The sequence below is a fragment of the Ranitomeya imitator genome, chromosome 1, assembly GCF_032444005.1.
Source record: "Ranitomeya imitator isolate aRanImi1 chromosome 1, aRanImi1.pri, whole genome shotgun sequence".
Lineage (NCBI taxonomy): Eukaryota > Metazoa > Chordata > Amphibia > Anura > Dendrobatidae > Ranitomeya > Ranitomeya imitator.
The window spans coordinates 519997229-520020331 of NC_091282.1; the positions used below are offsets into that span (position 1 = coordinate 519997229).

The 23103-nt window shown below is 46.5% G+C and overlaps 1 protein-coding gene across 2 annotated transcripts in view; it reads left to right on the forward strand.

Annotated features, from left to right (window-relative positions):
• LOC138676973 (stimulated by retinoic acid gene 6 protein-like) overlaps positions 1-23103 on the forward strand; it is a 633869-nt gene that overhangs the window by 408140 nt on the left and 202626 nt on the right. Inside the window, exon 1 of one of the 2 annotated variants that reach the window (XM_069766713.1) lies at positions 15666-15831. The exons of the other annotated variant lie outside the window; for it this stretch is intronic. Within the exon in view, the coding sequence (XP_069622814.1) occupies positions 15821-15831 (11 nt within the window). The 5' untranslated portion in view covers positions 15666-15820. Of the gene's footprint in view, positions 1-15665; positions 15832-23103 lie in introns of those variants that run through there. 2 annotated transcript variants of the gene reach the window in all.

Genomic DNA, 23103 nt, shown 5'->3' on the forward strand with positions numbered 1-23103 from the left:
CTTGTCTTGTGTGGTAGGTTCCTGTTTCTATGAATCTGGTACTTAGTGTTTGCTCTTGTGCCGCTATGATTAGTGCCTCTGTGCTGTCTTAGAGTCCCGCTTTCTCCAGCCATTGGTAGGATTTCTCCATGTCAGCCACCTCCATTATCTGTTGATGGTACATCCCATGCAGTGGCTTTTCTTGCCATGGCACTATATGTTCCTGTTCTTCCTTCCAGATCTGTTGTCGCTGCCTTAGGGTTTCTCTCAGCATCTCATCTTTTGGTGCCATTTTTCTAATGTATTCCTGGATAGTCTTTCAACCGTGATGGTGGCTTGGATGGTTATCAAGCTTCAACCACCCTCATTTCTGTTGGTATACAATCTTTGGGTGTTAGACTTAGGATGGAGACCTCCATGCATTGTGAGGAGCTTTCGTGTCTTCACATCTGCAGCTTCCATCTCTTCTTTTGTCCAGCACACTATGCCAGCAGGGTATCTGATAACTGGAAGGGGAATTGGTATTGATCGCATGGATTTTATTCTTCCCATTGAGCTGACTCTTCAGGACTGGTCTTACCCTTTGGTGTTATTTGGATGTTGCTGTTTTCCTTACCTCCTCATCATGGTTACCGTATCCCGGTGGGATTCTGAGGTACTTTTAGCTTGTCTGTACATCTGCTATGTGCCCTGCTGGTAATTCCACTCCATCAGTCTTGACTACCTTGCCTCTCTTTATTACCAACCGGCCGCACTTCTCCAGTCTGAAGGACATCCCGATGTCTTCACTGTAGATCCTTGTCAGGTGGATCAGTGAATTGATGTTTCGTTCGTTTTTCACATACAGCTTGATGTTATCCATGTACAGGAGGTGGCTGACGTTGCTTCCACTCTGGAACTTGTATCCATAGCCAGACTCTGTAATTATCTGACTGAGGCGGTTCAAGCCTATGCAGAACAGCAATAGGGACGGTGCATCACCTTGGTATATGCCGTATTTGATGTTTCCAATGTTGTTCTCCATTGCCCAATTGAGTTTCTGAGGAAGGTTTTTAATTTCCTGTTGACATTGTAGAGAGCCAAGCATTCACAGATCCATGTGTGTGGCACTGAGTCATAGGCTTTCCTGTAGTCAATCCAGGCTGTGCTGAGATTGGTCTGTCTGGATCTTGAGTCTTGAGCAACTGCTCTATCTACTAGGAGCTGGTTCTGAGAGCCTCTGGTGTCAGTCCCAATGCCATTATGAGCTGGATTCATGTACTGGTTCATATGGTTCTGTAGCTATGATGCCTGACAGGAGTTTCCATGTTGTTGAAAGGCAGGTTATTGGGCAATAGTTGGATGGAACTGTTCCTTTATGATGATCCTTCATGATCAGCACTGTTCTTCCTTGTGTTAGCCAATCTGAGTAGTGGCCTGCTTCTAGCAGTTGGTTCATCTGCTTTGCCATGCATTCATGTACCACTGTTAATTTCTTTAGCCAGTAGGTGTGAATCATGTCTGGGCCAGGTGCTGTCCAGCTCTTCATGTTCTTGACCTGCTGTTGGATGTCTGCTTCTGTAATGGTGACTGGTTCTTGCTCTAGGTGGTTGCTGTGTTTCATTCTCAGATCTTGCAGCCACATTGCACTGGTGTTGTGTGTTTTTTACTTCTCCTATATGTTCCCCCAGCATTGTTCAGTCTCTGCTATTGGTGGAGTTGCTGCCTTTGTGCTGTTACTCTGTAGTTGGGAGTACACCTAGGATGGTTCTTTGGAGAACAGGGCATTTATTTTCTTTTGCTTCAGCTTCTCTAGTGTATCTCCCTTGGCTTGCAGCAAGTGCTGTGAGCCTTTGTTTAGTAGTCTCTGGGGCTTCAGTTGGGGTCAGGCCTTTGTATTTATCTAACTTGGTCTTATTCTTGATCCTTACATCCTTCTGTATTTCTGTTAGTTGACTGACTTCTCTTTGTGTCACCTTGATCTTCGTCTCCAGTTTTCTTTTCCAAGGGGGGCACGTACGTCTCTGTTGTTCTTGCTGGTTGTATAGCCAAGCATTTCCATGATAGCTGAGGCAGTAGCATAGATTAGTTTATTAGTTTGAGTTATAGTAGTGGTAGGTATTGATGCAAGTGCTCTATTGGCATCTTCTAGCATACTGTCTGGTGGTGTTTCTTTGCTGAGCCTTGGAAGTCAATCTCTGGTATTGATGGTATTTAGGTTATCTAAGATCTCCTGTTTCAGATCAGATGCAGTGCTCTCTACTTGCAGGATTGGATCAGGATCTTCAGGGGTTGCACAAGTTGCTCTTCCAGCTCTTCATGTAGGGTGATTCTGCAGTGCAGTTAATCCATCTCAAGTTGTGATAATAGCTTTCTCTTTATGATATTGAAACGTTGGGTGACTAGTTGTTTCTCAGTCAGCGGACATGCAGGTCTTGTATCCATCCAGAGTTTCCTCATGCGCTTCATGTATACTCTCTAATTTCGTCTGCTGTTATAGTAGCATTTATTTAGATCCAGGTTCTCTTGCCTCGTCCATGTATGGTTTGTTCTAGTAGCCCATTTATCATCAGATTGTCCTAGTGCCTCAACAGCTGACACGGACCTTGTTAATCCGGGCAACGGCCAAGCCGGCATGGCTCTGCTTGTTCGTGTATATGTATATATATATATATATATATATATATAAATATATATATCTATAATATAACGCTGGGAGCGTCACTCTGTCCGAAGCCTTTATAGACTGCGCAGGCGCAAGCGCCGGCGCAGTCTGGGCCTCACAGAGTGACGCTCCCAGGAGATCGCGGTATGCGTTCACACTGAACGCACACCGCGATCTCCAACAGAGAAGCAGGGACCGCCAGGGGGGTGAGTATCGGCCATATTCACCTGTCCTGCGTTCCACCGCTGAGCGCCGCCATCTTCCCGGTCTTCGGCCTGTGACCTTCAGTTCACAGGGCGCGATGACGCGCTTAATGCGCGCCGGTGCCGCCCTCTGACTGAACAGTCACAGCCAGAGGACCGGGAAGATGGCGGCGCGCAGCACTGGAACGGGACAGACAGGTGAGTATAGTAAGTGCTGGGGGGCCTGAGCTGGTGGCGATACCGCCACCTGACCCCCACAGCGTGCCGGTGTCCCCGCCTGCTCAGGCCCCCGGATGGGAGCAGCACATGACAGGATGGGGACGCAGGATGGTTGCAGCACATACCAGGATGGGGACGCAGGATGGGGACGCAGGATGGTTGCAGCACATACCAGGATTGGGATGCAGGATGGGGACGCAGGATGGGTGCAGCACATACCAGGATGGAGACGCAGGATGGGTGCAGCACATGACAGGATGGGGACGCAGGATGGGGATGCAGGATGGGTGCAGCACATGACAGGATGGGGACGCAGGATGGGTGCAGCACATGACAGGATGGGGACGCAGGATGGGTGCAACACATGACAGGATGGGGACGCTGGATGGGTGCAGCACATGACAGGATGGGGACGCAGGATGGGTGCAGCACATACCAGGATGGGGACGCAGGATGGGTGCAGCACATGACAGGATGGGGAAGCAGGATGGTTGCACCACATAACAGGATGGGAACGCAGGATGGTTGCAGCACATACCAGGATGGGGACGCAGGATGGTTGCAGCACATACCAGGATGGGGACGCAGGATAGTTGCAGCACATACCAGGATGGGGACGCAGGATGGGGACGCAGGATGGGTGCAGCACATACCAGGATGGGGACGCAGGATGGGTGCAGCACATACCAGGATGGGGACGCAGGATGGGTGCAGCACATACCAGGATGGAGACGCAGGATGGGTGCAGCACATGACAGGATGGGGAAGCAGGATGGTTGCACCACATACCAGGATGGGGACGCAGGATGGTTGCAGCACATACCAGGATGGGGACGCAGGATGGTTGCAGCACATACCAGGATGGGGACGCAGGATGGTTGCAGCACATACCAGGATTGGGACGCAGGATGGGGACGCAGGATGGGTGCAGCACATACCAGGATGGGGACGCAGGATGGGTGCAGCACATACCAGGATGGGGACGCAGGATGGGTGCAGCACATGACAGGATGGGGATGCAGGATGGGGATGTAGGATGGGTGCAGCACATGACAGGATGGGGATGCAGGATGGGTGCAGCACATGACCGGATGGGGGCGCAGGATGGGTGCAGCACATGACAGGATGGGGACGCAGGATGGGTGCAGCACATGACAGGATGGGGATGCAGGATGGGTGCAGCACATACCAGGATGGGGACACAGGATGGGTGCAGCACATGACAGGATGGGGGCGCAGGATGGGTGCAGCACATGACAGGATGGGGACGCAGGATGGGTGCAGCACATGACAGGATGGGGACGCAGGATGGTTGCAGCACATACCAGGATGGGGACGCAGGATGGGGACGCAGGATGGGTGCAGCACATACCAGGATGGGGACGCAGGATGGGTGCAGCACATACCAGGATGGGGACGCAGGATGGGTGCAGCACATACCAGGATGGGGACGCAGGATGGGTGCAGCACATGACAGGATGGGGACGCAGGATGGGTGCAGCACATACCAGGATGGAGACGCAGGATGGGTGCAGCACATGACAGGATGGGGACGCAGGATGGGGATGCAGGATGGGTGCAGCACATGACAGGATGGGGATGCAGGATGGGTGCAGCACATGACAGGATGGGGGCGCAGGATGGGTGCAGCACATGACAGGATGGGGACGCAGGATGGGTGCAGCACATGACAGGATTGGGATGCAGGATGGGTGCAGCACATACCAGGATGGGGACGCAGGATGGGTGCAGCACATGACAGGATGGGGGCGCAGGATGGGTGCAGCACATGACAGGATGGGGACGCAGGATGGGTGCAGCACATGACAGGATGGGGACGCAGGATGGGTGCAGCACATGACAGGATGGGGGCGCAGGATGGGTGCAGCACATACCAGGATGGGGACGCAGGATGGGTGCAGCACATGACAGGATGGGGACACAGGATGGGTGCAGCACATGACAGGATGGGGACACAGGATGTAGCAGCACATGACAGGATGGGGACGCAGGATGGGGACGCAGGATCGGTGCAGCACATACCAGGATGGGGACGCAGGATGGGTGCAGCACATGACAGGATGGGGGCGCAGGATGGGTGCAGCACATGACAGGATGGGGACGCAGGATGGGTGCAGCACATGACAGGATGGGGACGCAGGATGGGTGCAGCACATGACAGGATGGGGGCGCAGGATGGGTGCAGCACATGACAGGATGGGGACGCAGGATGGGTGCAGCACATGACAGGATGGGGACGCAGGATGGGTGCAGCACATGACAGGATGGGGACGCAGGATGGAGCAGCACATGACAGGATGGGAACGCAGGATGGGTGCAGCACATGACAGGATGGGGATGCAGGATGGAGCAGCACATACCAAGATGGAGACCATATACCAATATAAATGCTCGCCACCCAGGCATAGAACGGGTTCAATAGCTAGTATATATATATATATATATATATACACGTCATCAAAATTGTTGGTACCCCTCATTTAATGACAGAAAAACCCACAATAGTTAGTCACAGAAATAACTTCAATCTGACAAAGGTAATAATAATTAAAAGATCTATGAAAATGAGCAAATGAAAGTCAGACATTGCTTTTCAACCATGCTTCCACAGAATTAAAAAAAAAACTCATCAAGTAGGCCTGGACAGAAATGATGGCACCCCTGAAGATAATGTGACAAATGGGACATGTTAAATTAAGGTGTGTCCACTAACTAGCATCACAGGTGTCTAAAATCTTGGAATCAGTGAGTGGGCCTGTTCCAATGAAATAAGAAAACTGAGAGCACTCACCGTCCTAAAAATCAGTCCTTTATTGAAACGGAAGAATCTTCAGCAGGGGAGAATGTGAATAGTGACAGACGACGGCCGTTTCGCTCTACTGCGCTTCTACGGGTCCTGTGAATGAGTGGGCCTGTATATAGGGCCACAGATACTCACTGTGCTGTTTGGTGACATGGTGTGTATCACACTCAACATGGACCAGAGGAAGCGAAGGAAAGAGTTGTCTCAGGAGATTAGAAAGAAAATTATAGACAAACATGCTAAAGGTTAAAGTTATAATACCATCTCCAAGCAGTTGTATGTTCCTGTAACTATAGTTGCAAATACTATTCAGAAATTAAGATCAATGGGACTGTAGTGGAGCACCCGCCAGGACCACATGGGGTACTCGGGCCGGGTCCATCGGTTCTTAAGAGGGAAGTCACGGCAGCAGTTACCTGGTCCGTGGCCCTGGGCGTCCAATAAAATGATGATAAAAGGGGAAATAAAGTTTATAGGGTGATAGCTTGTGACACCACCCATGGTGTTCGGTCAATATGGCCGATGCTGCAGTTCAGATCCACTGGGGCAGTTGGTGATGCAGGAAAGATGTTTCAGCTCTCCTCGGGCTGAGCTAGTGCCCAGGGCAGATTTAGGTGTTAATTGTGATGATGGTGGTTGTGGTAGTTGTAGTGCTGGGCAAGTGGCACAGGAATAATTCAGAGGACACAGCTGGATGCAGTTTTCAACTCTTTACTCACAGTTCTGCAGATTACTGTCTCCAGCCGTGTGCTGTGTCCTTCGGATCTGTGGTCCAGCCAACCCCCAGATAATTTGGGGTACACTTCTCCAGGTCTCCTCTCTTATGTTTCTTTCCTGGCCATCTCACTGCGCTGGTTCTCACCTCTCCTGCCCTGCGCCTTCAAACACAGTGTCCCAAGCCAGCAGCCATGGACCTTGTCATGTGACCTCCTCTGAGTCCGATTGCTCCTATATGGCTGCCTTTTCAGCAAATGTGTTTGGATGTGGCACATACAAGGACCACAGCCTCCGGCTTGCTAGCTAAGCCTTGTAGTTCTCCACTAGTCTTGGGGGCCGGTTCCCCCACTGCAACCTGGTCCCTCCACCTGGCGATGGTCAGCATGGATGCGGACCCCACGGGTGGATTGCTCACTACCCATGCCCCTAGGACACCTTCTTTCTCTCTCACTTTTTGCAACTTCTCTCTCTCTCTCTCTCTGTTAAACACAGCATGTCCACGGGCTGGAACAGAGTAAAACAGGTGTTACAGAAAACATGCAAATCATTTTTGCTGAGATCTCAACAGGTACAAACAATTAAATAACTTTTTCTTCCCTTTATGGGAGGCACTTTTTCCTGAACATTACATAACCAACATAGCATAAGCTTAGAATATACTATTTCTCTCTATAAAACATTAATATTACTTTCAGTTATTTCCAATAAAACATTCTATTCTATATATATAAGTGCAGCAAAACATTTCCTATCAAGTACTATAAAATAGAACATTATTTCCTATAAGAATTAAATTAACATTACAATACTACACTTTCAATCAATTTCAGCAGCAGTCAAGTCACTTTCCATCAAATTTAGCAGCAAACAAGTTCAACAGATTTTCAGTGAGATCTCATACCAGGTGTCCTTCTCACTATTCTCAGTGCAACATGGGGGACCAGCCTCAAACCCCCAATGTCGGCCCAGAGCGTGGCTACAGGGCATATCCGATTAACTTGTTGGACCACTCTTCGGCCACGCCAGAAGGTTTTTGTTCTTTGGTCAGTTGTACAAAATTGAGGTAGATGTAAAACCAATAAGGAGCACATAAGGCACTATTTACAATAAAAGTTTTTGGATCATTCACCGTTCATGACCTCACTGTCTCTTTAAACTCCAGTAAATGGTAATAAACATACCCAACCAGGTAACATAACTATTTACATTCACTTTCCGCTGGTTCTTCTCTTTCTTTATTTTCCAGGGTAGGCCCTGATGGCTGCCCACCCCTGGCCGGGGAATTTCAGGATCAAATAGCGCAACGGGTGCACCATGCAGTGCAAGTAAAGTTGACTCTACCACTGGTGTCTGAGTGGCTTGAGTGCACTGGGTGGCTGGCCTGGCTGTGCCTTCAGTGGCTGGGGTCTCTGCCTGGTCCGCAGCTGTTGGCTTCTTTGACATGGGGGTACATTTTCAGATGTTCAAAGCATACCACCCCTTTACACCGAAGTGGCAGGTGTAAGTGACCTGATCTCTGTTATGATCCGGTGACCTTGGAGCTGCATGAGAACTTTCACTGGAAAAAGTGGCCACTATACTGACCGCAATCCTGAACCTAACACACCTAGACACCTCGTCACAGCCGGAGGACTAAATACCCCTAAAGATGGAAATCGGAATACTATCTTGCCTCAGAGAAAATCCCCAAAGGATAGACAGCCCCCCACAAATATTGGCGGTGGGTCGGAGAGGAAAAAACATACACAGGCAGAAAAACAGGATTTTAGCACAGGAGGCCACTCTAGCTAGATAGGACAGGATAGGACAGAGTTCTGTGCAGTCAGTATTAAAACCCTTCAAAAAATCCACAGCAGAATATACAAAAAACTTCCCACATCTAGCTAAAGATGTAGGAGCGTATATCTTCAACTCCAGTGAATCCTACAAACAGAGCAGGAATAAAACTGAAACAAGCACACAGCAGTGCGCCACAGATACAAAAACAAAACACTTATCTTTGCTGAATTTGGCAGCAAGCAGGGGAAGCCAGAAAGTGATCCAACACTTCACAAGGAACATTGACAACTGGCAAGGGCTAAAGGATCCTGCACACCTAAATATCCCAGTCAGAATTGTAATCATCCGATACACCTGGCCAGGACTGCGAGTCAGAGACAACTGCATTCCCACCAACAACCACTGGAGGGAACCCAAGAGCAGAATTCACAACAGATCTCCCAGATGCAAGTCTCTAAAGGGATGGCCCTCCAATAGGTGAGATTTAACGTCCCGCTTGGTAACGAAGACGTCATTTATCATGCCTGGCTCCTTAATAAAGCCCCATCCCTTATTTTGATGGAAGGCAATCACCACACCTTGCCGCAGTGGGCCTTGGACTATACACTTTCTCTTATGGGCTTGGGCCTTAGCCTGCAGGTTCTTCTTCTCCCTCTCTTCCTGCCTTGCCCTCCTTTCTGCATCATGTTTTGCTGCTCGCGACTTGGGATATTCTTCCCATGTGATGGCCGGGGTCTCCCCTTGGAGCTCGATCATATCAGCCCCCTGGGGTCCCACTTTAAATACCAATGGCTCAGTGTGCACCTCCTGAGGCCCACTCGTTGGTGTCAGTGGGGTTGTCATCTCGCCTAAGCTGTCCGGCATCCGGTCCCAGGACGCATTTCTGGATGCACAGCCAGGTCTAGGGGCTGTCAGGGTTAAAAGTGGACCTACTAAAGTCCTGTCTATCACCAGAGCAGGGTCGGTCGCCAGAGCAGGGTCGGTTTCTGGAGCAGGGTCAGTCACCAGAGCAGGGTCAGTCACCGGGGCAGGGTGGGTCGCAGTAAGCAGGATGCTGTCTCACCAGTGCCGGTCTCCTCCGCTGCGGTTGGAGATGTTGGCCGCAGAATGGGACGCTGCTCATCCAGCTTGATCTTACTCCGCAGGGTTGATTTCCACCTGCTCACCGCCGCCAGCTGAGTCTGCGTGAGCTGGCAAGTCAGCTCCTTCATCTCTGCTCCCAGGAACTCCAGATCCGCGACAGGTAGTTGATGGCCCAGATCTTCTTCCCTTTGGCAGGGGGAGTCATCGACCTCCGCCCCATGCACTGACATTGGCTCACCTCCTTCCGCCATCGCGTCCCTCGGGTGTGCTGCTGCTCCGGCTTCAACACAGTTTTCCGCGCGTTCTCTCCACCATGCCCGTCTCTGTGGGTGGTTTCTCTTCATTCGTGGGCAGCTCCTCTTCCTTTGTCTGACATTTCTAGTCAAGAGGTTTATCCCTCTGGCCGACGGGCCTGCTCTTTTTGCATTGTAATCTTTACACTCAGCGGGTACAGCTTTTGTACTGTTTAGAAATACAGTCCAAAATAAGTGCACGGGACCCAGCTCACTGGGTCGGTCCATCCTATTCATGTCGCCAAAATGGAACGCCCACCAGGACTGTGGGGTACTCGGGCCAGGTCCGTCAGTTCTTAAGTGTCTCAAACCAGCAGCTGCAGACCTTATTGGGTGACTTCTTCTGAGTCCCCTTGCTCCTATATGGCTGCCTTTTCAGTGAATGTGTTTGGATGTGGCTGTGGCACATATAGGTACCACAGCCTCTGGCTTGCTACCTGAGCCTTGTAGTCCTCCACTAGTCTTGGGGGCCAGTTCCCCCAATGTGATCTGGTCCCTCCACCTGGCGGTGGTCAGCATGGATGCGGGCCCCATGAGTGAATTGCTCATTACCCATGCCCCTAGGACCCCTTCTTTCTCTCTCCCTTTCTGCAACTTCTCTCTCTTTGTCTTCTGGTACTGGGACGAGCTCCTCACTGCTCGAGTCCCCAGCTCCAACTCATTAACCCTCTAATTAACTCATCCCACTTGTTTCCATGACATCTTTACTCTCTTCACCCACATCCTCCACCTATTAACCTTCTCCAGACTGAGATGAGGCCATCCTCCCATGGGGTATGCCCAGGTGCCCTGACTGGAGTGGTGAGGTGTTGGATGCTGGTGTTAGAGTCCTGGATGATGTGCAGTACCTCTGTGGTGACCAGACCTCAGGGGTGCCACAGTAGCCAACCTTCTTGGACGTGGCCGCTGGAGGAAAATTGATGACAATTCAAAGAGACGGATAATACGAATGGTAACAAAAGAGCCCAGAAAAGCTTCTCAACAAATTAAAGGTGAACTTCAAGCTCAAGGAACATCAGTGTCAGATTGCACCATCCGTCTCTGTATGAGCCAAAGTGGACTTCATGGGAGACAACCAAGGAGGACACCTTTGTTGAAGAAAAAAAATCATAAAAAAGCCATAAAAACTACATGTTGACAAGCCGCAAAGCTTCTGGGAGAATGTCCTATGGATAGATGAGACAAAAATGGAACTTTTTGGCAAGGCATAACATCTCTATGTTCACAGATGGAAAAATGAAGAATATCAAGAAAAGAACACTGTCCCTACTGTGAAACATGGAGGAGGCTCTCTTATGTTCTGGGGCCGCTTTGCTGCATCTGGCACAGTGTGTCTAGAATCTCTGCAGGGTACAATGAAATCTCAAGGATATCAAGGGATTCTAGAAAGAAATGTGCTGCCCTGTGTCAGAAAGCTTGGTCTCAGTCGCAGGTCATGGGTCTTGCAACAAGATAATGACCCAAACAGCTAAAAACACCCAAGAATGGCTACGAGGAAAATATGGGACTTTTCTGAAGTGTAATTCTATGAGCCCAGACCTAAATCCTATTGAGCATCTTTTTAAAGAGCTGAAACATGCCATCTGGAAAAGGCAACCTTTAAATACGAGACAAATGGAGCAGTTTGTTCTTGAGGAGTAGGCTAAAATACCTGTCGAGAGGTGTAGAAGTCTCATTGACAGTTGCAAGAATCGTTTGATTGCAGTAATATTCTCAAAAGGTTGTGCAACAAAATATTAAGTTAAGGGTACCATCATTTCTGTCAAGGCATATTTCATGAGTTTTATTTTTTTTTAATTCTGTGGATGCATGGATGAAAAGCAATGTCTGACTTTCATTTGTTTATTTTCATAGATTTTTTATTTATTATTACTTTTGTTATATTCAAGTTATTTCTGTGACTATTGTGGGTTTTTCTGTCATTAAACGAGGGGTACCAACAATTTTGACCACGTTTGTAAGTGGGTTATTTTCTGCAGAGATGAGTCCTAGCTGGAAGAAGTGATGGTGGTATGCACTGGTTGAAGATGAAAAGCGAAGATGATGGACTTCATCTAGAGATGTCACCGGTGAGTCAGTGTTTTACCTGTACACTGACACTATACACTGTATACTATATACAGATGTCATGTGTATAATGTTACCGGTGATCACTGTATTATCTGTGCAGTGACACTATATACAGAGCTCCTGTGTATAATGTCATTGGTGATCATTGTATTACCTGTATACTGACACTACATACAGAGCTCCCATGTATAATATCACTGATTATCACTGTATTATCTGTACACTATATACAGAGCTCCTGTGTATAATGTGACTGGTAATCAATGTATTACATGTACAATATACACTATATACAGAGCTCCTGTGTATAATGGTGATCTCTGTGTTACCTGTACTTTGACACCATACAATGAGTTCCGATGTATGTCATTGGTGATCACTGTATTACGTGTACACTGACACTAAACACTGTGTACTATATACAAAGCTCCTGTGTATAATGACACTTATGGTAAAATTAGTATTTTTTTTTATTAATGATCAGTATTGAAGTATTCTGTCACTATATGGTTGTAATACAGTTGTGCTCAAAAGTTTACATACCCCGGAATATGAATGAGGCAAAAATACCGCCACACCATGGCTGGACCACATATTACCACCACATAGTGAACGAATAATACTACATACAAGTGACAAATATGGCCACACCACATATGGTTGGTGCTTCACAAATTGATCCATAAAAATGAAAATGTATTGTTTTCACAAAAAAATTTTTTAGCCTCCATTTTTTCATTTTCACATGGGCAACAGGATAAAATGGATCCTAAAATTTGTTGGGCAATTTCTTCTGAGTACACTGGTACCTCATATGTGGTTATAAACCACTGTTTGGGCACACGGCAGAGCTCGGAAGGGAAGGAGCGCCATTTGACTTTTCAAATGGAAAATTAGCTCCAAACGTTAGCGGACACCATGTAGCCTATGGAGAGCCCCTGTTTGCCTAAACATTGGAGCTCCCCCCACAAGTGACCCCATTTTGGAAATTAGAACCCCAGGGAACTTATCTAGATTTGTGGTGAGCACTTTGAACTGCCAAGTGCTTCACAGAAGTTTATAACGCAGAGCAGTGAAAATAAAAAATCATTTTTTTTTCCTCAAAAAATGATTTTTTAGCCCACAATTTTTTATTTTCACAAGGGTAACAGGAGAAATTGGACCGCAAAAGTTGTTGTCCAGTTTGTCCTGAGTACGCTGATATCCCCATATGTGGAGGGGGAACCACCGTTTGGGCACACGTCGGGGCTCGGAAGGGAAGTAGTGATGTTTTGAAATGTAGACTTTGATGGAATAGTCTGCGGGCATCATGTTACGTTTCCAGAGCCCCTGATGTGCCTAAACAGTAGAAACCTACCACAAGTGACCTCATTTTGGAAACTAGACCCCCATGGAACTTATCTAGATGTGTGGTGAGCATTTTGAACCCCCAAGTGCTTCACAGAATTTATAACGCAGAGGCGTGAAAATAAAAAATCATTTTTTTCCACAAAAATAATTTTTTAGCCAAAAATTTTTTTATTTTCCCAACAGGAGAAATTAGACTGCCAAAGTTGTTGTGAAATTTTTCCTGAGTACGCTGCTACCCCATATGTTGGGGTAAACCACTGTTTGGGCAAACGTCGGGCCTCGGAACGGAGGGAGCACCATTTGACTTCTTGAACGCAAGATTGGCTGGAATCAATGGTGGCGCCATGTCACGTTTGGAGAGCCTCTGATGTGCCTAAACAGTGGAAACACCTCAATTCTAACTCCAACCCTAACCCTAGCACACCCCTAATGCTAATCCCAACCCTAACCATAACCCTAATCACAACCCTAACCCCAACACACCCCTATGCCTAATCCCAACCCTAACCATAACCCTAACAACAAGCCTAACCCTAATCCCAACCCTAACCCCAACACACCCCTAATCCTAACCTTAACCCTAATTCCAATCTTAACCCTATTTCCAACCCTAACCCTAATTCCATCCCCAAACCTAACCCTAATTCCAACCCTAACCCTAATTCCAACCGTAACCCTAATTCCAACTCTAACCCTAATTCTAACCCTAACCCTAATTCTAACCCTAACCCTAGTGGAAAAATAAAAATAAATATATTTTCTTTATTTCATTATTTTCCCTACCTATGGGGATGATAAAGGGGGGGTCATTTAGTATTTTTCTTATTTTGATCACTGTGATATGGTCTATCACAGTGATCAAAATGCACCTGGAATGAATGAATGAATCTGCTGGCCGGCAGGTTAGGCGGGAACATGCCCTCGATTTTGGAAGATGGTGGCGCCCATGGGGGAAGACAAATGGATGCCGCAAGGGACACCGGGACTTGGGAGGTACCGGAGTGGGATCGGACCGCGGGGTAGCAGAGGATAGGAAGGAGGGGAGAGAGGGGAAGCGGAGGACAGGACGGAGGGGAGGAAAGACTGATGGTGGTGGCAGATCACAACCATCAGTCGGTGGTGGGGGCACATCGCGGTCTCCAGCCATAGCCGATGATATTGCAGCATTGGCCATGGCTGGATTATAATATTTCACCAAGTTCCAGCAGAGTGATCATAGCCACGGGGGGGCAAAGCCACCCCCTGGGGTGAAGTACAAGTCCTCCTGTACCTGCGGGTGGTGACCTTTCAGTGACCCCGGTCACCCAACCCGCAGGAACGTGATCCCACCATGACGCATATGCTGCGTCACAGGTCGGGAAGGCACAGGTTTTCATGAAGTATGCGCTGCGTCACAGGACGGGAAGGGGTTTATATATTTACCTCCTTCCCACAATATTAACATCAGCCCTCAGCCGACAGCTTTCCCTGTGCTGCTTATGAAAATTATGAGGGACCTCACGCTGTTCTTTTTTTTTTAATTTATTCTTTTAGAAACTCGACACACAGTATCATAACCCCCACGACCCGTCCACCATTGTATCATGGCCCCCACTCAGTATGATAGGCCCACATACACAGTATTATGGTCCTTACAGTCCCCCACACCAAGTATGATGGCCCCCACACAGTATGATGGCCCCCTCATAACATCTCCCATACGCAATATCGGGGTCCAACAGCATCAAATATATACTGACATTATAAAAAATGAATCTACTCACCTAGCCTTGCTGCTTCCATTGGTGCAGCGTGTATATCACCTAATTTTGCTCCCTCATTTGTGCAGCATGTGTACTGAGGCTCTGCAAGGCAGATGTGATCTAGTGACATAATCGAGCCTACTGCACTAAGACTCAGATGCTCAGTCTGAATGGTGCAGGAAGGAGCTGATGGCTCCTTGTTACAACATTCTATTCAAATTGAAATTATAATGATGGGTGACTATGGGGGCATTGTCACTGACACCGACCCCTTTTCCCGACTCCTGAGGCCCACAGCGGCCGTGTGGTTTCCCACTCTGGGTAGTATGCCCATGGTATTTCCAACTTGAACATTTATGGAAAACCTGCAGGTAGTCGGATTTCTACTACTAGTGAATAGATATTAGGCTCACGTCTTTACTGACAACTGACCTGTTCTCAAGATGCAGCTCCCATTAGTGGGATTCACATCTGCTATACAGTTATGGAATATCCTGTGGATATGCAATAAATGTACAATATGGGAGACCCCATTTAATTTTCTAATTATTATCCAATTATTGGGAAATATTGAGAAGAAAGAGTCATACAATGACTAAAGCATTACACACAGAGAAAAAGTATGAGGAAGAGACTCTCCTGATAAGGCCTAGTAAATATTTGACAGTATGTTTACTTAATTATTACGATGTCACCAAGGGAAGCAAAGAAAAAGGCCGCCCTCAGTATTATTAACTTTTAGAGACACAGATACCTTGCTCCATTGTGTCACTGGACTTTAAAAAGACAGTTACCCTAGCATGTGCCACTCTGCTAATTTTTTGGAATGAAGATCACTTTGTACAAGATCTATAGATAAAAACATTTACCTGTGGCCTACTTACTGCTGCCAACTTTTGCTTTGGTATATCATCATCATGAATAGCAGGTAAGTCATTTTTATATACTGTATTTTTTATACTCTTTTTTTATAGATGGTGTACAAAGTTCCTAAACTATCTGGTAATCTTTGACCAGCATTAGCTGCACTAACACAGACAAATATAGTGGGCAAATGATTTCTAAAAAAGGATTAGTAGACTCCAGCCAGTATGACAAAACTGGAGTGAAAATGTGCTGAAAAAAGGGTTACTTGAAGATGCTCATCTGCCAATATGCAAAATGTGGGATGATTATTATGCATCGTGTAGAGTATTTGCATCCACATATATAAAAGAAGGCCTTATTGCCCCCTCAAAAAATGTTCACACATTGCTTTTTTGTTCCTTTTTTTCTGCAATTAAAATCTCTTGGCAGCAAAATAGATTCAGCCAAACCAAGGGTTTTTCTCCGTTTCTTGCTGCTTTTTTGTTGTGTGTTTTTTTGCTACTGTTGTTCAGGATCCCAAAGTTCAGCTTTACTTCCACCTTGAAAGTCTAGAAAAGATAAAACATTTTGGCAAAAAAGGGCAATTTGATGAAATTATTTAGAGGAAAAGGTTTGCTTTATGGTTTATTATGTAGGACGTTGTTTACGGTACTTTTAACACGTTATTAATTTGATTATCACTAATTAATTTAAAATATGTTTGGAGAAGCAAAAGGATTGCGTTAGGCTAGTTTCACCTTTGCGTTAGAATTCGCAGCGTTTAATCCGCATCCGCAGATGCAGGAAAATACGCACAGAAACACATACAAACGCGGCATTTTTTTAGACGCATGTGGGAACGCATACAGTTAAAAAAATGCCGCGTTTGCACGCTTTTCCATGTGTTTTTTTTCTGCGTTTGTGTTTTTGGTGCGCATGGTGACAAATTTTGCAGGAGAAAAATGTAGATAACCAGACACCGCCAATGTGACTACAGAGGGCGTGTATTATGGGATATCTTTATATAGACCCTTGAACAGCTGAAATCTTCAGATTTCTCCTGTGTCATGATGGATCTTCGCATGGAGAGCTTTTATTTCAACCTGGATTTAAGCATCAAGATGTTTCTTGCCGTTGCGTTTGCTTGGGAGCAAGAAAGAAATTGCAAAAGATAGAGATGTTGTAGGTGTTTTTGGAGACACCTCATTATTGAACTATGTGAGAGACGTGGAGCCTATCACACGCTGTATGGCGAGCTTAATGCCAACCCGGACAAATTCCCAGAATATACAAGGATGTCGCAAGGCTCTTTCTGGGATTTGCTTGCTCGTGTCCAAGGAGCCATACGGAGACAGGACACCCAGCTCCGTCGAGCGATTCCACCAGAGGAACGTCTGCTGGTTACACTAAGGTATGTAACAAATCTAAACAAATGGCAGTGCTAATTTTGGGTGTTCTGACATGTATTTTTTGGGGTATTTTCCTTTATGTCTTTAGCATAACAACACCATACATAGAATTGATTTTATCTTTTTTATTTTTTTATTCCAGATTTCTGGCAACCGGAAGAGTTTATCATCCCTCCACTTCCAAATACTGGCTTGGAATTTCCACCCTGTCTGGAATAGTTGCGGACACCTGCCGGGCTTTGTGGAATGTTCTCCGGGATAAGTTTATACCCCTAACCACCACGGACATGTGGATGGCAATTGCTGAAAAATTCTGGAGTGTGTGTGATTTCCCCAACTGATTGGGCGCGGTGGATGGAAAGCACATACGCATTATCAAACCAGCCAGAACAGGATCGGAGTACTTCAATTATAAAAAATATTTTTCTGTTGTCCTCATGGCAATAGCCGATGCGGACTGTCGCTTCATCGCCGTGGACATTGGAGCTTTTGGTCGTGGCAACGATTCCCAGACTTTTAAAAACTCGGATATGGGCCGCCGTTTGTATGGCAAAAATTTTAATTTTCCACGGCCACGACCACTCCCAAACACTCAAGGTCCACCAATGCCATTTGTTATGGTTGGGGATGAGGCCTTTCAGATGTGTGAAAACCTACTGAAGCCATATTCCAGTCGGGACTTGAACCACACTAAAAGGATCTTTAACTACAGACTGACCAGGGCCCGAAGAACTGTAGAGTGTACCTTTGGGATTCTAGTCTAAAAATGGCGCATTCTTGCATCAGCCATTAATCTAAAAATGGAGACAGTCGACGAGGTGGTCAAATCCTGTGTGGTTCTGCACAATTACATAATGGCTAAGGAGCGGACCAACATTGAACTGGATGAACCAGTTGCACACCCATTGCTCGATTACCAGCATCACCCACTGCGGTCAACTGCTGAAGTTGGCCACATGCAGGACCAATTTGCTGCCTTTTTTTAATCAGATATTGGACATGTGTCATGGCAGGACAATGTTGTGTAAATGTCCTGTTGGGATTTTATCTGTACCAGTTATTTTCTTAAATGTTACTAATATTTCTCGTTAATAAACTTTATTTTTTGGTATCTTGACCGTGTCTCCTATGTATTTCCTCTACAAACCAAGGCTGTCCTCACACTAGCAGTATTTGGTCAGTATTTAATATCAGTATTTGTAAGCCAAAACCAGGAGTGGATGATAAATGCTGAGGTGCTAAATATGTTAACATTATACTTTTCCTCTAATTGTTCCACTCCTTGTTTTGGCTTACAAATACTGATATAAAATACTGACCACATACTGCTAGTGTGACGGCAGCCATGTTGTTTTAGTGGTAAGGTTGTTGACGTCATTGCGTCCTGATTCTGTTCTGCAGGATCCATTGGACGCAGACTGAAGAGACAATGGCTGTAATACAAAACAGATCTATACTCATCAAGTCAGGTGTCAGAAATAATGAATTCATGATGCACATATAACAGCCTCATGAATTCACTATTTCTGACAAATGTCCAGGTGAGCATAGATCTGCCTTGTATGACCGCCATCGTCCCTTCACTTTGTGTGAAATAGATTACGTACACAGAAGAGAAAATGGAGGTTATACAAGGCAGTTCTCTACTCACCAGGTCAGGTGTCCTAACTAATGAGTTTTTGGACACCTGACCTGTTGAGTATACATCTGCATTGTATTGCCATCATTTTCTCTTCAGTCTGCAACATTAGTCACAGACTAAGCAGAACAAAGAGATATGGAGAAAATACAAGTCTTAATTTTTTGGCCAACCTCATATATCTATACTAAAGACACAGAAAGCTGCAGTTTTTTACTTGCTAAGTACAGGAGCTATGATGTGGCCAAAAAATTAGGTGTGCGGCGAACGGTGTGTAGTGCCGGCGACGAAAGACACAATTAAACCACACTTAATTGGGGGCAAAAAACAATATTATTTATTTTCTTAGAAACCAAACTTTTTTAATTAACTGCGCCTGCTTGGGGTAGAGTGATGGAAATGGGGTGTGTGAAGCTGTGAGGCCTGGCTAAGTGTGGACGATGCAGGGGTGACAGGAGAAGGGGCAATTAAACTAGTGGGGTCTGGTAGTTCGGGGATGGGGCTTGACACATGAGAGGCCTTAGACGCACTGGAAGGGTGAGACAAAACTGACATTACAGACACACTGGGAGGTGAGGGGGGAGGAATACTGATAGTACGCTGTTTTCTATTTTTTCTCCCTTTCTGGGATTGCCGGGTTCTGGGCAGCCTCGGTGGGCTCATATGTTGTGGCATGGTCGTGGTGGGTGACCTGTCAGGGTCCGGCTGCACTGTGCTCGTAGAGCGTGCAGCCATGCTAGAGTCCATAGTGCTCATAGAGCGTGCAGCCATGTCAGATTCCATAGTGCTCGTAGAGCGGAAGGCCATGCCAGGGTCCATTGTGCTCATAGAGCGGAAGGCCATGCCTGGGTCCTGCTGCATCGTGGTGGTGGTGGAGCGGAAAGCCATGCCAGGGTCCATTGTGCTCGTAGAGCGGAAGGCCATGCCTGGGTCCTGCTGCATCGTGGTGGTGGTCGAGCGGAAGGCCATGCCAGGGTCTTGCTGCATCGTGGTGTCAGTGGAGGAGGTCCAAGCAGGAGCAGCGGTTTTCATGGTGATGGCGGTGGGCTGTCCTACAGCACTCGGCATGGTGGTGGTGCGGTAGTGGTGCTGTACTGGTGTCCGGCAGTGCTAGGAATAGAGGTGGCCGTGCAGTGGTATGCAGCAGAGGTCGGCATTGAAGTTAATCGTGACAGTGAAGGCACAGGTGGATATGCCGCCACTGTCTGCTGGAAATACCGACTCTGCTGCATAGCCTGCACGTAAGCAGCATTGCAGGCCTGCATGACACTAAGCTGGAGATCAGTAGTAAGGTGTTCCGACATGCCCTGTTCAATTTGGTTAAAAAAACTATGTGCTGGCCTCTGGAGGTTGGCTTTTACTTGGTCAAGGCTTTTGGTGACCTCCTGGATATGTGTATTCATGTGGCTAATGGCAATATCCATTCGGTCACCCAAAGCCTTGAGTCCATCGTGAAAAACCGAGCTCAAGTGCAAAAACTCAGGCATGAGGGACCTGTCCGATGCCCTCTGCCGCTGTCGGCGGAGCCCAAAAAAAAAGGGGCAGAGGACTGGGAAAGGGGAACACCTGATGAACCAGCTTCCTGGTCTCCAGGTAGTGTGGCAGGCCCACTTGCTGCAGCGCTGCAGGATGGCTGGGATGGGTCCGTGGCTGTCTGATGAAGGACCGCTCCAGAACCTGGGCCAACAGTGCTGCTCCATGTGCTGTGAAAAAAGGAAAAAAAAATAATACCAAAAACTCCTGTTAAATAGAAACATACAGATTATGGCAATACAACACAACCTAATGCACAGGAGAAATACTTACGTTCTCTGGGCAAGGACCGGTCTTAAAAATGCCAATGCGATGGTATTTATACTTTCGGATCCTTGCTCCAGAACCACTGGGAACACGGCTCTCTTGACGCAGGTCCTTGTTGAAGCGGTCCTTCATCGAACGCCAACGTGTTTTGACTTTGAGCACTGTTGAGAAAACAAAACATAATGGTTAGACAATGTACTTTTGGCCGTGCTCACACAACTGAGAGTTTCTCTCATCACACACAGTTGTGTGAGTACGGCCAAGGTCTCTGCTGCTTCACACTGCATTGCAATACTTACAAAATGCATTTCGGACCTGAGTCAGGGTGTTGTCCCAGCCATCCCACATCGCTTTGGCCACCTCATTCCATAGGCGCCGGATCATCACGTTGTCCGAGTGCTGTGGATCCCAGGTGTCCCACAACGGGACTCGCTCATGGACCAGGGAGATGAGGATATCATTGTCAATGAGGTCCTCATCCCATTCTGGAACCTAAAACATAAATGAAGACATTAAATGTTGTATACATTAACATAAGGAAAAGAAAGAAAACAGAGGCTGAGAAATGGCATGAATAAGGAAAGTCAAGATAAAAAAGGAGTCCAGAAGAAAATTGTAAAGAAAGAGTAAAGTAAAGAAAGGAAGATTCAAGAATACTAAAGTGAGGATACAGTAAACAGTCAGCCTTGTATACTTACACGCTGCCGCCTTGACACTCGACCGTGACCACGCTGCTCCTGCCCAGCCTCTGCCGCAGTAGAAGAAGTGCTCTAAAAAATAAAAAAAAAACAAATTGTCATATGTGTAGATGTGACAGTGAATACTTACCAATCTGACGAGGTGAGTACTCACTTCACTGACACGTTCGGCTTCTGAAGGCCTAGGATGTTGCTCCTCATCAGAAGAAGAAGACATTCTGATGCAGAAAGAAATAAAGAAATGGAAGAAATTAGGACATGTAGAGACAGAAAATAGAAAATAAAGGCATTGGCTAGGATATACTCACATTGTTCTGGGTGTAAATTCCTTTCTGTGTCTGCTCTGCTGCGTCTGGAAAGCTCCCTTTATCACCTTGTATGTGGGGGTGGCTAATCAGTGTCTAGACATGTTTTTCTCTGGTGCAACGCATGCGTTCACGAACGCAAGCAAACGCATGTGTTTGCGGCCGCATGCGTTCACATAGACAGCAATGCTTTTTTTGGCGTATTTCTTCCGCTAACAACCGCATACGTTTCTAGTCGGCAAATTCACGCCTCTATTATTACTACATGTAGCGTTTACCGCGCCAAACCGCAGACGATGAAATGACGCATGCGTCGTCAAACGCGGCAAAACACAATCAAACGCAGACACTTGCGTTCCTAATGTTAAATATAGGAATACACAACGCATGCGGATTATTGCAGAAGAAACGCTGTGGACACAACTGCAAATGTGAAACCGGCCTTAGAAAAGTTTTTTATGTCTGAAAGAAAAAATAGTGACTATCCTGGATTCATATTATATGAGTGATGCATAAAAAAATACAAAATTGCAAACATAAAAATAGTGGAATTGGTAGGGCATTGTTTACTTTAACATATATCACTAATTTAAGAAACAAAAGGGTTGCTTTAAAAAATAAAGTGCAAATTACACTACAATAAAAAAAATAACTTATTAATGGGATGTAAACCGCTGCGGAATCCGCACAAAGAATTGACATGCTGCGGAATAAACAACGCAGCGTTTCCGCGCGTTTTTTTCCACAGCATGTGCACTGCGGATTTTGTTTTCCATTGGTTTGCATGGTACTGTAAACTCATGGAAAACTGCTGCAGACCCGCAGCGTCAAATCTGCAACGTGTGCACATAGCCTTACTGCCTATTGCTTCTAGCAAGGTCCTCACAGTTCTCTCTGTCCTCCATGAAGGTTAGGACACAAACCCGCATGACAGGTGGCCCGAGCCTTTTTATAGGGTCTCTATCATGAACCAGGCTCTATGTTCTACTGTGCCTTCTGGGTTTTAGGCTGTGTGCACACGTTGCTGATTTTTCGCGTTTTTTCGTGTTTTTTTGCTATAAAAACGCTATAAAACTGCAAAAAAAGCATACATTATGAATCCCATCATTTTGAATGAATTCCGCAATTTTTGTGCACGTGATGCGTTTTTTCCACGAAAAAAAAAAGCATTTTGGCAAAAAACGCAGCATGTTCATTAATTTTGCAGATTTTTTGTGGATTTCCCCCTATATAATGCATTGGGAAATGTCTGGAAAAATCTGCAAAAAAAACCGCACCAAAAACGCGGTAAAAACACGAAAAAAACGCACGCAGATTTCTTGCAGAAAATTTCAGGTTTTTCTCAGGAAATTTCTGCAAGAAATCCTGAACGTGTGCACATAGGCTTAAGGCGGACAGGTTCCTAGTAGTTCAGCTGTCCTGCAGGTTTCTTCTGTGCCTCCTAGAGTCTGACAGAACCTCGGTCTTCCGGCTACCGAAATCTGCACTCGTCCAGGGATGTAG